Source organism: Trachemys scripta, chromosome 18, assembly GCF_013100865.1.
Source record: "Trachemys scripta elegans isolate TJP31775 chromosome 18, CAS_Tse_1.0, whole genome shotgun sequence".
Lineage (NCBI taxonomy): Eukaryota > Metazoa > Chordata > Testudines > Emydidae > Trachemys > Trachemys scripta.
Window position 1 is genome coordinate 7,838,757 of NC_048315.1, and position 17,021 is coordinate 7,855,777.

At 38.0% G+C, this 17,021-nt stretch overlaps 1 protein-coding gene across 2 annotated transcripts in view; it reads right to left on the minus strand.

The window, feature by feature from the left end:
• The window catches only part of SYNRG (synergin gamma), a 56,400-nt gene that overhangs the window by 20,367 nt on the left and 19,012 nt on the right, over nt 1–17,021 (minus strand). For both annotated transcript variants that reach the window (XM_034752189.1, XM_034752187.1), the window contains 4 exons: nt 12,446–12,582; nt 9,594–9,712; nt 9,299–9,361; nt 4,745–5,695 (listed from right to left, as the gene is read on the minus strand). In XM_034752189.1, coding sequence (XP_034608080.1) covers nt 4,745–5,695; nt 9,299–9,361; nt 9,594–9,712; nt 12,446–12,582 — 1,270 coding nt within the window. The remainder of the gene's footprint in view (nt 1–4,744; nt 5,696–9,298; nt 9,362–9,593; nt 9,713–12,445; nt 12,583–17,021) is intronic.

Genomic DNA, 17,021 nt, shown 5'->3' on the forward strand with positions numbered 1-17,021 from the left:
GAGACTTCAGGTTTGAATTCAAGCCTGGTGATTGAAAATTGTTATATCGTTTGAGTGCTATTAGGTGATCTCTATAAAAATTACCTAGTTGTCAGTTCTCTTCCTAGTGGAGCGAGGCCCATGTCACAAAAACATCACAATTGATATTAATTAGCAGTTTTGTTGGCAGGCTCTGCAAAGAGCTCAAATGGGCTGAATGTGCCATAGAGACAGCTTCTCTCTTCCCCCTTCAGGTGATCCCTCCAGTCTCAAAACCTGGACAGGGCAGAGTACAGAGGCTCGTGCTACAGCTGCCTGTGTCATGCCTATTGGTGACTGGAGGAATTAAGGGACAGTTTCTCAACAGGTGAAAAGTAATATAATCCCAGTGACTACAATGGAGCTATTTAATTTACTCTAGTTCATGCAGGTCTCAGAGCGGTGAGTCTGGCCACTACACCAAAGGCACCAAATTCACTGTTGATTTATTAAAATGAAGGAAAGAAAAAGTGTTCCCATGCAGTGGAATTAGAGAATCTTACTAAATATATTTCTGGTGTCACCATAAACAATGGTTTGAGCAGAATAAAGGCACTTTAGAGCTTGCATTAGCAGAAACAGCTTGGTTTAAGCCTGTAGAATTCTAAAGCTCCAGATATTTTGGAGGATTGCTATGTACTTCTAAGCGCTATTGCTCAACTTGGAAAACTAACACACATAAATTTATACTTTTAACTGTTAGATTCCTTAATGAGGCAGATGTAAAAGCTTTTAAGCACTTGTATTCATAGAAGCCTTACACTGAGTGAGATCTTGCAATTGAACTTCTACACATCAACCAGGGATGAAAAACTACTGATGTATGGATCATGACCAGAGATAAAATTTCAACATGAAACTAAATCTAGCAAGCATTTTAATAGTCATTCACTTCCCATTCCTCCTACCTCACGTATGGCTATCTGATCAACAAAGATACAATTTTAAAGGAACTCTACCATTAGTATCTGTCAGTGTTTACACTTCTAGACACTGGTTAAAAAAAAAAAAAGTTGTAGGGCAAGACCTAATTAATGAGCTTTCTAAAATGGGAACAATTTTCCCTTTAAAATTTCTCAAGATTTGTATGAAGAGGAATAAAAAGTTTCTACTGACTCTTTGCCAGCTTTAGGTCTTGTGGTCAAAAAGACCAAATTGAAATAAAAATTTGGCACCCACTTAATCCTCAATCTTTAGTACTGCTTCCTCATTTAAAAAAAAAATTTTACAAGCAAAGTTGTAAAGAGAACTTACTATGTATGCAACAAGCTTAGTATCATCACTTTTATACCTCATACTTGAGATTATCAGCATTAGAAGTGCTAGTGGTCCCAAGATTTAGGAGATCCCAAAGGAACAATGGGCTCTGAAATGGTAATTACCACAAATCTATTTTTAACTGTGAGTCATCTGTGATATAAAAATTCTACTAAAAGTTACAAAACAGAACCAAGAATAGCTTCTAAGTCATCAGTGCAAGTTCATTCCAGGTCAGCAGTGACCAAAAGTAGTTAGCATCAGAAGACTGTTTGGTGGCCTACGATACAAATGAGCACGTTTTGGGTCTTTTCAAATTCCAAGGGACTTACGTTCACATCATAAAACCCTTCACCACCCAATTGGCACCCTTGTTGGTAACAGCAGAGAAACTAAGATATGAGTCGATATTGAGCCACAGGTCCCCTGTTAATCTACAGAATAATTATAGCATGGGAAGAGACTATATAAATCGTCAGTGTTGTCAAGCCACCAACATTAGAATTCACAAACCCGCCCTTCCGCCCCAGACAACTAGCTCATTAAACTTCCTTCTCACACCCCTAGTTAAATCATTTGAAGTTTAGCCTGGTATTTAACGTTTCAGAAGTGCACAGGAAGCAAACTGAAAGTACTTAATTCAATTTGTTTGAAGAACTGCAGTGCATTGTACACTGATCTACAAGCAGAGAGGCAACTTCCAGTCTAAGGGGATACTATAGCTTTAAACTTTGTATTTTTCAGGAAAAACAAACATTTCTGGACTACAAACAAATTACACACATCCCCACAGTTTCAAAATATGCCAAGATAATATTTATTAACACAGCAGGACTTACAGATCACAAAAGATAGTGATACATAAGAGCTCTTAAAGGAGTCATTAGAATAAAGCATGCAGGTCAGTATTTGCAGTAGAGATATCAAAGCAGATTTGAGAAGGCACATTCACACAGGAAATGTTTAGTTGAAATAAGACATTAGAAAAAGCAGCAAAAAACCTGATGTGGATTAAAATACACAGATTTCCAATAATGCTGAAGAAAAGATACTTTACAGGTTTGCAAGTGCAGCAAATTGGATAACCCTTTGAGGATATTATGAGCGAGGGCAGGCTCTTGCTGCAACACTCTCAACTGAACTTGAAACAAATCAGATGCATGCATATAACGCGACTAAACACTAACTAAAATACTTTAGTGTTGGAGAAAAGGTTAAATTTGGTATAAAAGAAGGTGCCTGGTTGAAATTAACAACATGCAGCAAGTGCTCAAAGGGTTATACCAAGTATATGCAAGAGAAATGCAACATTAGTATAGTTTACCTTCCACACCAAGAATTATAGCAAAGTTTAAAGAGACAGTATCCCCTTTAGAGACAGTTCGGAAAGTTATTCCCCCCCCCCCCACCAAAAAAAACCCTAAAGCAATTCAAATAGGAAGTGAGTGGACCTTCTATCCTTCCCCCAAAGAAATACCCTTCCCTGTACCTACAATCCATCTGTATCACGTGAACAAGTGGACAAGGAATAAAGACCCTTGTATTGCTGTGCTAGAATTAGAAAAGTCAAATAAAATGCTTTACAGAGCCCCACCTAAAGCTATTCTCCATTTAAGAAATTTACACAATCCGGGCAGACAACAAAAATGGTTCCCAGTGGCTAGTCAGCCATCTCTCTGTAACAAGGACTACAAAGGGATACTGTCCCTTTCTGACATTAAATATACAGATCAAAGGAAGTGAAAAAAATCTGCTTTTTAAATTATGTAAACTGAAAAAAAAAAAAAAGACTTGAACATCACTGGTTCATAGCTTGAAATGTATCGAACATACATAAAGAAACACATGAGCACAAAGGGTTATTTTAACAAATATAGTTCAGAGCAAGATTGATTACGAGACCGAAACAGGAAGGAGGTAGAGTAAAACTCTCCCTGTGAAAATATCTAATTTGGCACCATGAAAGAATACAGACTTTGTTTTAAGTTTCAGAAAAATAGCTTCTAATTAGTACTCCCAAATTCAAATTTTTAGCATCAAGCACATGATGAGCTAATCCTTTAAAACAAAACAAAAAAACCCCAAATACCCTTTCCTGCCACAAATTGCAGTTATCAATTACTGGTTGCTGTGGCCAATGAAGCTCAGATGTAGGAGAAGAGCTACATAAAATCAAGCTACCACCAAAAGAGGCTAGAAAAATATTAGGAAAAAGTGCTTTCAAAACCAAAGTCAACACTCAAGACACATTGTAGGTGCTACCTTTTTGACAGACCACTGAACTTGGAATTTTACCAAGCCGTAATATGAAAATTAAACATCTTTGCTAATAAAATTATTCCTGAAATTTTGTACCCTGTTAAAGAGTATCTTCCATGCCTAAGTCGCCAACATCATTTTCTCTCCGTTACTTAAAAATATCATATAATGCAAAATTACAGTACTGTATATTTTTTCTACCAGATCTGCAAAAATGGAAGAAACATTTCATATGGAAATAACCAATTCTTGCAGCAATAGCTTTTACATTTAGTTTGTGTGCCCCTCCATTCAAAAAAGCCTTTGACTGCATAATACTTGTCACTAGAATACAGTAATATTTCCCATGTTATTAAAGGCCACAAAACATTTAACTACATCTTATTTCTCTATGTACAGATAAAAATGAAACAACAGGACACTTGGGAACTCTGTTTTATGATATGCAATAAGATTGGAAATACTTGGTTCATATTCTCTTAGGAGTGCTTTCATTAAGAGCAATTAAAAAGGGGATAACCTAACAAGGATAAAGTAAGAATCGCTTGGTTTTAAATTTAGCTCCAAAAGTGATTACCATGTTAGCGTGTACAGGCTCTTTGCATGATTACTTCCAGCAATGGCATTAACTCTAAAAACTAATTGTATTCCAGTTACAGTAAAACTGTATTTAATATCTTCATTTCCAGTACTGCAGAGCTCTGGCTAAGTAAATGCATCCCTGCTTTAAAGGGAATATATACTAGTGTCATTGGTTAGAAAGGTTTTCATTAACAGCACAAATTAGAGTTCTGCCTATATTTTCAGAAGCACAGAGTGGGTCAAGTCCTCCAGTCAGGTGCTTAGCTGAAACCAAAAGGCTAAAGTGAGGCTTTCAATACCATTGAACTAGCTCATATAAATGGAACGACATTGTTTGTGTTAGAAGAGCTTTCATCTGAATCCCTGCTAATGGGCATCGGTCATACAATGTGATCAACCCTCAAAAATAAATTAGTATTAATTTTAAACTGTCCAATCTATTTATAGCTATCTAGAACAATGAACGACAGCACTGCCCTGCTAAGGGACTGGTAGCTAGCAGGTAGACAGGTTTAGAAGCCTTTCCCAACTGAAAGACTAGTGCATAATACTGTAATTTAGCGCACAGAGTAACATTATCGAAATCTCCATCACCTACATTACCAGAGCAATCTAACCAATTCCTCACCTGCTGCTGGCGGATGCTGGCCACTAACTGTTGGCAAATCCAAAGAGCTATCAGACATGACATGCTTAAGATCTCCTCCCACATCGGCCAGTTTCATGTCAAACTGAACAGAGAGCGCGTCTTCAGAATCCTCCTTGCCGACACTGCTGCCCCCGATGGAGGGGAGATCCAGAGACTTGACAGAAGCAGAGTCTTCTTTGGCATGCTTGAAAGCTGCCACTTTGTCTACCAGGGATTTATCCATGTTACCACACATGGAAGAAAACTTGTTAGAGTGGAAGTCGGAAAAGTCGTCGTCGCTTTTCGCTGAAGGGGTGCTGTCTTTCAGTTCCTCGACGCCTGTTCCAGAGCTCTCCAGAGAAAGCTGTTTAAAGATATCATATTTGGTGGGAGCAGCAGCGGCAGAATTCTGCCCACTTTTCATTGCACCAAGAGAGGAGCTAGCTGGAGGAACAGGATTGGCCTCTTGCTTAACAACTTTGTATTTGTCATCCATTTTTTGTTCAGAAAAGCCACTGCTATTGTTGAAAGCCATAAAATCTGCAAAGTCATCTTGTCCCCCAACTGATAGACAACTAGACAATCCCCCAAAAAGGTTGAATTCTCCAAAGTCGTCAGCCAAGCTCGAGCTTTTACTGGGTGCTGGTGGAGGAGCAGCAGCAGATGTTGGAGGTGGTGGTGCAGGGAAAGAGGTTGATTTTGATGAACTAAATGCAGCTGGAAATGAAAGTTGTTTGTTCTCTCCAGTGGAGGAAAAGAGATCTAGGTCTGCCAGATTCAGAGAGGTTTTTGCTTGTGTTTGTTGCTTTAACTGTGCAGGTAGAGAGGGGAAGGATGCAGGGAAAGTTTTCTCTTTTGTAGGTGGGTCTAGTGGTGAGATGCTGTCAGCGGTTTTAAAATCTGTGAAACCATCATCGGTTCCTGCAGATTTGAATTCTGCAAAGCTATCTCCTGAAGGGAGAGGGGGAAAAAAGCAGAACAATAAGTAGGATCTTGAAATGAGAACATGTATATCATACTCACACCATGCAAATTATTTCATGCAATATCAAAATATTTTTATGCAAACCTATTCAATTTGCCAGCTATGGGTATATGTTAAAATACAAAACTAGGCTTCTATGCAATTTTGATGATGTCTCCAATTATTATTCCAAAAATGCATAAGTCCTTAAAGTAGCCTCAAACCACATCAAACTCAGCTTAGAAAGAGTTCAATATCAACACATGCTTCTGAGCAACAAACTTAGGTGGTGTTCAGTACTGTATGTTGTTTGAATACTGGACAGATCCTTTCCCCTTCCCATGTACCTCATACTTGTCACTGCCAAGAATGAAATTTGGAATTTCACTTGTGCCAACGCTTGTATTTGCCCTGTTATCGGTGCCAGAAATATGGCACAACTATTGCCAAAATCTTCTCTGACCTTCTCTCCACCTCCCTCCCCCAACTACCCACTGTCAATTTCAAAGTCAGAGCAGTGGCACATGGTTTTCTCACAGGATGGCAGCAGGAAGCCAAAATGAAAGCAGCATTGACAGGCTGAAAGGGGAGTATTGAGGGAACAGACTGATTGCCAGAAGCACCAGTGACCTTTTTTAAACGTTTTTATTTATTATATGGCAAAAGAAGGCCCAAGGTATAACAGAATTTTACCAGAGTGTACGTGATGGAAAATACAACTAACAGGAAGAAAAAAAAGCACCAAAGTGCCAGTCCAACAAAGGTGGCACAGCCATGGGGATTAAACACAACTAATCACTGAAGGACCTGAACTTGTGAGGTGCCGAGCGACCTGACCTCCTAGTAAATTTGAAGGTGATCAGCATCTCGAATTGGACCCAAAAAGAGAATAGTTGTGTCAGGGTGCCTATAGATTAATAACTCACACATTAGCCTTCTACATTGAGAGAATTATTCATAAATGTAAAAATCTTTAGTTTTCAGATCACATATTACATGTAAAATATATAAGGCCTTTCCTTTTCAGTTTTTACCAATTTTTACAGAAAAATTCCGTATTTATCAATTTTCACCCAAATGTTAAACCACTCCAGTACACAAAAATACTGATTACATTAAGAAAATCCAATCCATTACATTAGGTAGACGTGTTTATTTTAATAATGAACTAAACCAAGTGTAAATGTGAGGCTGTTTGTTAAAATAAGACCGTATAGAGGAACATACCCACAGGCATATGTGTACGCACTGTTAATGTACAAATCATGAAATGAACCACGGTATTAAACTGCTTTTACTTTCAATACCCTTACATTTCTCTATTTGTTGCTTTTTTTCCTGTCCTCTTATCCCCAATGTTAATCCTGATATTTACCCAGAATTCCCACCACCACACACTGATTTTCACTTGTTTTTTAGTCTTTGTAATTAACACTGATAAACTGCAGGAAATTTGAAACAAAATAAAAACTGAAAACAAAGGGCCTTGAAAATAATACAGTTTAAGTGACTACAGTTTAAACCCCAAAATGCACATTTTCTCTACAGAGAGGAATTCAAATGTTCTTTTTCGTACAATGTTCGTGTATGAAAGGGAAGTTTATACCCAAACACTTTACAGCATATAAAATGCAGCTTAAACATAAAGACAGACAATTTATTCTACAGTACATATCTGTCACCTCACAAATATGTGGAAATCTAAGTATAATTGGTTTTCTTTGTTAAATTTATGATGTTAAACCCATTCACCAGCATGATATATTTGCAGAGATGTTACTTGTTATAAAATATGCCTCAACTACTTAAAAAACAACAAATGTCCAGTACTGCACATACAATTCATTCAATTCATATTTTACAAATACATCATTAAGATTCAAGTCACTTTCACAAATGTGATAATTTTAAACTAATTTAAACTATGGAAAGATTTGAGAGAACGTTACAATTATAATAGGTGGATATTATCATCCTTGAAGTATGATGCGAGCTAAAAAAAATTTCCTCAATTCACCTGGTCCAACAATATGTTTTAAATGCTGCTTTGAAAACAATACAAAGAATTTGTGAAATTGACATTTGTTAACCAAAATTAAAACATCACAGCAAACTAAACTTACTGATGAACTGTAAACTTTTCCATTAGAAATGTAAGCTGGTGAAAGGGTTAACAATGATGAAAGCTGGTCAGTTTACAAATCCAGAAGTAACTTTTCTCTTTCCTTGCAAGCAATAGACAGCTGCAAGTCATAGGAAATACTCAAAACAGTAATTTAAATGCCTGATACTGGAAAGCTACTGAGCACACACTAACTCCACAGATCATCACAGGAGTTTCAGATGCTCAGGCCCTTACTGTGTAACTTAGTAAAACTAAGGAGATTTTGGCACAATTGCCTCTGTATGTAGTGAACAGATTCTCAATAATTTCTGCTTACAAATACATTGACACATACTGGCAGGGTGGCAATACAGCAGAATTTCCACCTCTGTTACATTAGCAATACATGAATCCTATTCTCTGATTACTGATGATATATGAAGCCAATAGAGTTGCAGAGGTTTCTTCTTTCCCATCAGATTAAAAGATGACAGTACTGTTTACGTTATGTAAATATACATGTTATGTACAGATGGCCTGTTCAGGAAAGAGCTTAGGTAGTTTTCACTTACTGCAATTACATAGTAATAGTATTTCAGAGGATAACTAAAGATTTATTTTCACATATTCCCACAAATAAAATTGACTCAAGGCAAACTCTAGGCCAGTGATACTCAGTGGTTCAGGAGCCAAATTAGCGATCAACATTACCCAAAATAGCCACAGTATGTGAATTCATTGTTTCATTTACCACAGTATTATATATTCATATTTAAACAATATGGCAGGGGACATATTTAGGGTATATATACATACATTATATATTATTCTCATAGCAAAATGACTGACCAAGTATTATTTTATCATCAACTACAATAGGTTAATAACATTGTAAAAGCATCCTGATTGGTTGTTAAATAAATCACACAGTGTTTTAATATCACGTGTGGCAAAGAGCTGCAGGAGACACATTAAAGAGCCACTTGCTGCTTGCGAGCATCAGTCTGAGTATCACTGCTCTAAGCTAAATGCGTAGCTCTTTATTATTGTGGTACTGTATGCCAAAAGCAATACATGACTTGAGCTGTACCATAAGAACGGAAAGCTTCTACAGAAACCACCATTTGCCCTGAAATGCTGCATTGCACACCTTTATCAGGATGTACAGATCCTCACTTTTAAAGCAAGTCTACAGGAGAGATGACAAAAACCTACCAACAAGTGATTCCAAAATTGCACCCACATACACCTCCAAAGGAGGGACCAATCTTTCCATAAAAACACATGACATTGTGGAGTACGTGTCAATGATAAATTTTAAGAGGATATTCTCAAGATACTTTTGGCTAATTTGAGGAGCTGTAGGGTCTTTATCCTAAAATTCTAGCAGTGTGAAATCTGCTGTTCATGCAGGACCCTAAAAAAGCATGCAACATACTGAAAGAACCTAAAAAAACCCCCAAATTTTGTAAGATCAAATGCTTACCTAAGTATTTACTCTCTGATGGTTGTTCTAACTCTCGGAAAGCACTGTATTTGTCTCCATAATCTATCATGCATGAAATTAAAAAAAAAAAAAAGTTAAGTTCCGTTAAGATATTGTGAAAAATTAGGCTACAATCAGTTATGGTACAGATTAGATTGGTACAGATGCTGTCATCTTGCACTCTAAACATTTCATAGTAACATTTTACCAATGTCACAGGCACTACTGAAATATGAAATATTAAACTAAATGTTACATTTCACCTAGTGTTAACAATTAAATGGTTTTTGTTTACCTCCAAACATAGCTGCACTTTCAGAAGGCTTTTCAACTGCAATTCCTTTAAACACAGCATATTTATCCGTTGAGGAAGGTGTTTTAGTGCCAGGGAGTGGAATCAGCAAAGAAGGAACACTGAACAAACAAACACACAAAAAAGAAAGAAAAAAAAAAAAAGAAAAGAAAAAAGCTCCTGAGAAATCTAATTTTGTTCCATTATTCAAAGCAGGCAGGATATTGGGAAATGAAACAGCAACTTATTAGCATGTGTCTCAATTGTGTGCATTAACACAAATGTGCTCTATCAAACATATGATAAAGGACTTATTTTACTTCTGCACTTTTAAGAGAGTTTTAAAATGTACACTACGTTCATCAAAGATCTGTAGCAGCAATATTCTCACGCCAACCCCATTCATCTTACGCTAGTCACTATCTCATTGAAATTCTATCAACACTACTCTGGGCCAAAATAGTAAATTCTCCACCCACGGAGAATAGAGATGCATTAAGTGCATTAACTTCTTGATTCTTACTTGTGACTGAACTGTTCTAGATATGCACTGCAATTTTTAAGCCAGAAGAGAACACACACATATATGTGAAAAACACTGTGGTTTCATTAATCACATTGTCCAAGACAGTTTAAGGGCATGCCTTCTTGATGGGCCCAGAAATGGGTAAGAATCACAGGCTGCCTGAGATTTTGCTAACTCTGTGCTTCCATTTCTTCTGCTTTTGATTACATTTCATTGCATAGTGCAAAAATAATAAGAGAACAGATCCATTATTCCAATAGGAGCAAAGAATAACGTTTGAATTTCTACACAGTGAAAGTCACCAAGTTCAGGTAGCCATATGTTCAGCAATGTCAGGATTATGCCATAATTATATGAACAGACCTTTTTGCAAATGAACATATTCTAGTTAGTATAATAAACTGCCATAATAACCTAATACTGTGTTAGCAATTCTTGAAAGATTTAAACACGTATTGTAAGAGCTTCGATTCCCCTCCCTTATCAGACCTTGGCAGCTCTGCAGAACAACATCCTTTACATAAGAATGACTGCATTTTATCTCTAGTTTATGTCATTTAACACCAGACACACTGAAAATGTGAATGAATTTCTATGGCGTTCTTTGGCCTGGAGCAAGAATCTTTCCATAGCCATTTAAATCTCCTTATCAGCAGCCTGCAAGCTACACACTTGCACGTGCAGTCTAATGGTGGCCAGTGGGGCTTGCAGAATAAGACACACAGCAATGTCAAAAAATGTAGTTTATGGCAATATAATTTAATTTCACATCACTACAAAACGGACTGTTCGATATCCAATCTTGACAAATATAACAGTTAATCTGGTGTACACTACACGGTTTGAAAATAAATAAATAAATAAAACTCCATAAGCAATTAGACTACAGTTCATTGTAATATCCCGTACAAAACTGAATGCTTTTACAACTGAATAAAGAGAACGACTGTAGTGGAAAACACTGATTTCTCATGAGCCTCCAACTCCAATTACAAAACTTTAAACAAAACCGTGCTTACAGATCTGTAAATGCTTTTGCTACGACTTCCATTAACAGAATAATTTTATTAACTGCAGAACTATGCCTAAAACAAAATAAGGACTAAATAAAAAATGGAGCATCTTCAGATTAATGTAATGTTACTGATTTAAACTAGCAAAATGAAATCCCTTTCATGAAAAGCTATGACTCAGACTGTAATTTTACACATGCTGCAGCTGAACAATTAATTCTAGTATCTTCCTCTGATGTCATTGTCAAGGAAGCAACCAGTAATCACTTTGAAAGTATTTGTTCTATCTACATACAAGAACAACCAGTTCAATACATACAGACAAAATGGTTTGTTCCTAAAATTAATTAAAATTAGGCAGGTGGGAGAAGCATATTATTTTGCCTTGTGTAGTATGAAAAAAACAAAATGTTGGGGCTTCTTGACCACAGGACATTGAAAGTCAGAATTGTGTGAAAGAATTCAGACTCAAAAGCAGGAAGCTTTGGATGATTACTTCTCTACTCCACACTGCCTATCCCATGACCGTAGCGAGGCGATACTACACTCTCAATTAAATAAATAAGGCCACCAGAATAGGAGAGGTGTTGAGCAACCATAATGCCAGTAGACCTCTAAAATTTGAATGAAACAGACTTTAAATGGGATTTCCAGGCAACCACCACAACTCAAAGTCAGGTAATGTATAAAAATTGGCTAAAATGGGAAGGATGAGAGGAGCTTAAAAAAAAAAACAAAAAACAAAAAAACCATCCACTGGAGAGCCATGGCCATTTAAAAGAAGACAGTTTGGCGTGTGATCCTCTTTGTGGGCATTTTGGGTGTTTATGGCCTGATCAAAGGCAACTGAAGTCAATGGGAAGCTTTCTATGTACTTCAGTGGGTGCCAGATCAGACCTTTAACAAGGGCAGCTAATGCTAAGTGCATAGCTTATCTGTCCCAATTCACTCTTCTGAGAGCACAGGAATGATTGCTATATGTAAAGCTTTGAGCCTAAATGCATGGCATGAAAGAACTCACGATTGTCAGCAACAGAATAAACACTTGAAAACCTATTCTCATACCTTTATATACAATTTATCTCAGCACGATGAATGGAAGTCTAAAGAATGGTCAGCAATCTATATACATTAAATGTCAGTTTGGATACACTGCCATTAAGAATTCTGAAACGGCTGCTGAAAGAAACTGCCAGAGTCAAGATCAGGTGACGGTATGAAATTATGGGTTAGAAAGTTAAACAGAGAAGAAAACATTTAATTGCTTTAAAAAGGATATTTAAGTTACTGAAAAGAAATTCAGAGATCTACTCCACCTGCTCCGGTGCTGAGAACTGATTGCTTTGGAGGATCCAGGTCCCTCCCCTTGGAAATCGGAGAAAGATTCGTCGAGTGAGCCAGACTTTGAAGCATCCTGAAAATCCTGGAAGTCATCATCTTCTGGTTTAACTACCTGGATTCCATAAAATCATGAGACCCCCCATTTAAGACAAGAAAACACATTACCTTGACATTTTAAGTATATATGGAATAGTTTTTGCCTACTCAGTAAATTTCCTATACACTTCACTGCAAAGTCTTAATATACAAATCAATAGTTAAAGGGAGCAGACAAAGCCATACAAAATGTTACTGAAAGAAACAATTGAGGGGAACGGACTACATGAAACAAAAGATCTTTTGTCAATTTCCATAATTATGATAAAAAGTGAATTTATGTGGAATACAGGCACAAAATAAGCTTAACTCTAACAAATATCTTTTATTCATTCATAAAACAAGCACAGCACCAGCATGTGCAGTAAAAGCTTCCTTATGCTGTCCAACAAACATGACTGAACCTTGCTTTGGAAGATCCGCAGCTAAACACTAGATGATTGTTTACTCTGCAAAGCCATTGAGCCTTCAGCAAAGGCACTGAAATGGGCAGCAATGGTGCCAAGGGTTATTTTATGATGATGGGGTGGACATCTGTCCTTGAAAGAAAGGACTGAGAGAAGCAATTCATTTCAGGGAGACCACTGAAGAACCAAGAGGTAGACACGTGACTATGTAAAGCCCTTTGATAAGTTACTAGTACTAATTAAATTTACTTTTCAAATAAATGGTCTAGAAACACGTGAGGCCTCTGAATTTAGCCACAGAAATAAATATAAGGACCCTGGATACTCCATAAGCATATACTTGCGCTTCAGAATCCACTTTATATGGCGTGGTTATAGAGCTTTTGGTCCACAATTAACAGAGAGGACCAGGATGTGTTCCAGGAGGGAGCTTAACAAATGTCGGAACTTCCTGATTAAAGAGTTCTCCAGTGGCTGCTTAAAGCATGCCTCTTTGTGTTTCTGTCCTCACGCTACATGATGTCAGAAGTAAGTGAATCTCTCTCTCTAAAGAAGGAGCAAAGGAAAGAAAAGACACCTCCAGACTGTCAGAGTGGTCAGCGAGTGAGGAAAATGGAATATCAGGGAGGAGACCTGTGAAATCAGCAGCAAGGAGGCAGAGCCCTGTCTCACCTCAGCAGTAGAGCCCCATAGCATAAATGGCTCTATTAGAGACGTTTGATTTTCGCAACTCAGGCAGCCGGCCTTGCGGGAGCCATAGATTTGAGCAATTCTGGTTTAACAGAGAAAACATGAGAATATCAGGTAAATGCCCTGTTTCTTGCTGTTGCTGATATCCTATGTGCCCTCCTCCTCACTGAGGAGGAAAAGAAAGAATACTCCAAAGTGAAGCATGAGCATTTGATGCCAATTTCAAAGCCAGACAATATTACATATGAAAGGGGCAAACTTAATAGGAAGTGCCAGAAACAAGGGGAAACAGCTGAGACTTTTATTACTGCAGTTCACAGTCTTGCTGAACATTGCAAATATGGAACGTTAAAAGAACTAATACAAGGCAAGATGGTTGTTGGTATAAAAGACCAGTTTATCAGCACAGGTTCAGTTAGACCCAGATCTCACACTAGCAAAACAACAGCAAAAGCGAGAATGCAACAATAGAGAAACAGCGATGTGACTTACATGCTACAGCATAAGGAAGACTGATCCACTAGGAAGGGGTACTGCGAAAAGGGATCTGGGGGTCATAGTGGATCACAAGCTAAATGAGTCAGCAGTAGTAACACTGTTGCACAGAAAAAGCAAACATCATTCTGGGATGATTTTTCATTCACTTTCTGCAGAAAAGGACCTAGGGGTTACAGTGGACAAGAAGTTGGATATGAGTCGACAGTGTGCCCTTGTTGCCAAGAAGGCTAATGGCATTTTGGGCTATATAAGTAGGAGCATTGCCAGCAGATCGAGGGACATGATCATTCCCCTCTATTCTACATTGGTGAGGCCTCATCTGTCCAGTTTTGGGCCCCACACTACAAGGAGGATGTAGAAAAATTGGAAAGAGTCCAGCGGAGGGCAACAAAAATGATTAGGGGGCTGGAGCACATGACTTATGAGGAGAGGCTGAGGGAACTGGGATTGTTTAGTCTGCAGAAGAGAAGAATATGGGGAGATTTGATAGCTGCTTTCAACTACTTGAAAGGGGGTTTCAAAGAGGATAGATCCAGACTGCTCTTAGTGGTACCGGATGACAGAACAAGAAGTAATGGTCTCAAGTTGCAGTGGGGGAGGTTTAGGTTGGATATTAGGAACAACATTTTCACTAGGAGGGTGGTGAAGCACTGGAATGGGTTACCTAGGGAGGTGGTGGAATCTCCTTCCTTAGAGGTTTTTAAGGTCAGGCTTGACAAAGCCCTGGCTGGGATGATTTAGTTGGAAATTGGTCCTGCTTTGAGCAGGGGGTTGGATTAGATGACCTCCTGAGGTCCCTTCCAACACTGATATTCTATGGGATGTATTAGCAGGAGTGTTGTAAGCAAGACATAAGAAGTAATTCTTCCACTCTACTCTGCGCTGATTAGGCCTCAACTAGAGTACTGTGTCCAGTTCTGGGCACCACATTTCCGGAAAGATGTGACAAATTGGAGAAAGTCCAGAGAAGAGCAACAAAAATGATTAAAGATCTAGAAAACATTAATTCAGTTAAAACATGGATTTCAATTAGTTGGTTTGCAGATTTTTTTTTAAAGCACTATCACCTTTAAGGTACAACACCTACTGATTTGCTTGAGTGGTGTCAATTTTCTCTATAGTTGCAAGAAACTGAGACACTTAGAATTAAGCATTTTGGATTGTACCAAACAACATGGGTACGGTTCATGTTGTACAGTGCGGTGAAGATGTAATGCACTATATTAGTAGTAGTATATTTGCATTACTACTGGCTTTGAATCAGAAGCAATATTCTTGCTTTTAGCTGTATAACTAAATGGGAACTGTAGAAGCAGCAAAGAGTCCTGTGGCACTTTATAGACTAACAGACGTATTGGAGCATAAGCTTTCGTGGGTGAATACCCACTTCTTTGGATGCATGTAGTGAAAATTTCCAGAGGCAGGTATAAATATGCAAGCAAGAGTGAGTTAGGCTAGAGATAACGAGGTTAGTTCAATCAGGGAGGATGAGGCCCTCTTCTAACAGTTGAGGTGTGAACACCTAGGGAGGAGAAACTGCTTCTGTAGTTGGCTAGCCATTCAGTCTTTGTTTAATCCTGAGCTGATGGTGTCAAATTCGCAGATGAACTGAAGCTCAGCAGTTTCTCTTTGAAGTCTGGTCCTGAAGTTTTTTTGTGTCCATTGACACAAATCAGATATTAGGAATGGCAATATTCAAAAACCTGTAGGAGAACACTTCAACCTCCCTGGACACACAATAGCAGATTTAAAGGTAGCCATCCTGCAACAAAAAAACTTCAGGACCAGACTTCAAAGAGAAACTGCTGAGCTTCAGTTCATCTGCAAATTTGACACCATCAGCTCAGGATTAAACAAAGACTGTGAATGGCTAGCCAACTACAAAAGCAGTTTCTCCTCCCTAGGTGTTCACACCTCAACTGTTAGAAGAGGGCCTCATCCTCCCTGATTGAACTAACCTCGTTATCTCTAGCCTGACTCACTCTTGCTTGCATATTTATACCTGCCTCTGGAAATTTCCACTACATGCATCCGAAGAAGTGGGTATTCACCCACGAAAGCTTATGCTCCAATACGTCTGTTAGTCTATAAGGTGCCACAGGACTCTTTGCTACTTTTACAGAGCCAGACTAACACGGCTACCCCTTTGATAAATGGAAACTAATTGCAAGGATTCTGTTCTCCACACTGCCCTTCCAACAACACAAAAGCAAAAAGTGTATTTAGGCTCTCACTAGATATGGAAGACATCTGTTACTAAAAGACTTCATCCCAGACATTAATGTATTATACCTGATCTTAGCCAAGTCATCTTTGAATAGAGGACGAACATAATGGAAGCAAAAATCCATCAGTATATGCTGCAAAACATCAAAAGGAATATGCTGTGGATGTTGGGCAAATTGAATTTTGAATAGCAAAACTGATTGCCAAGATCAATTTATGCTTCCAGAAAATTTGGGTATTAGCCAGATCATCTTTTCTATCACCGGTACACAGCTTTCAGTTCTCCCTGGGGTGGTCTCACTTCTGTTTTACTAAACAGATAACAAAGGTCTTATTTAGTTTACATGTAATTCCACTTCAAATGTTGTAAAAAATGAACTAACTAGAGGCCTTTCTCGGATTGCAAGAGCTTAGGAAGGGAGAAGAAATTTGTCTAGCTCTTCTAATGCCACCTGAAAGAGACTGAAACATCAAAGAGGCTTGCTACAGCATGGTCTTCCATATTTAAATGGGCAAGTCTAGATTTTAGTTTCATTTTTAACATTTACTTAAAATCCAGTTGTCATTATGCAGCTTTGAAACAGAGTTTCCCTTGCAATGATAATACAGATTTATTATGCTATAGAAACAGCAC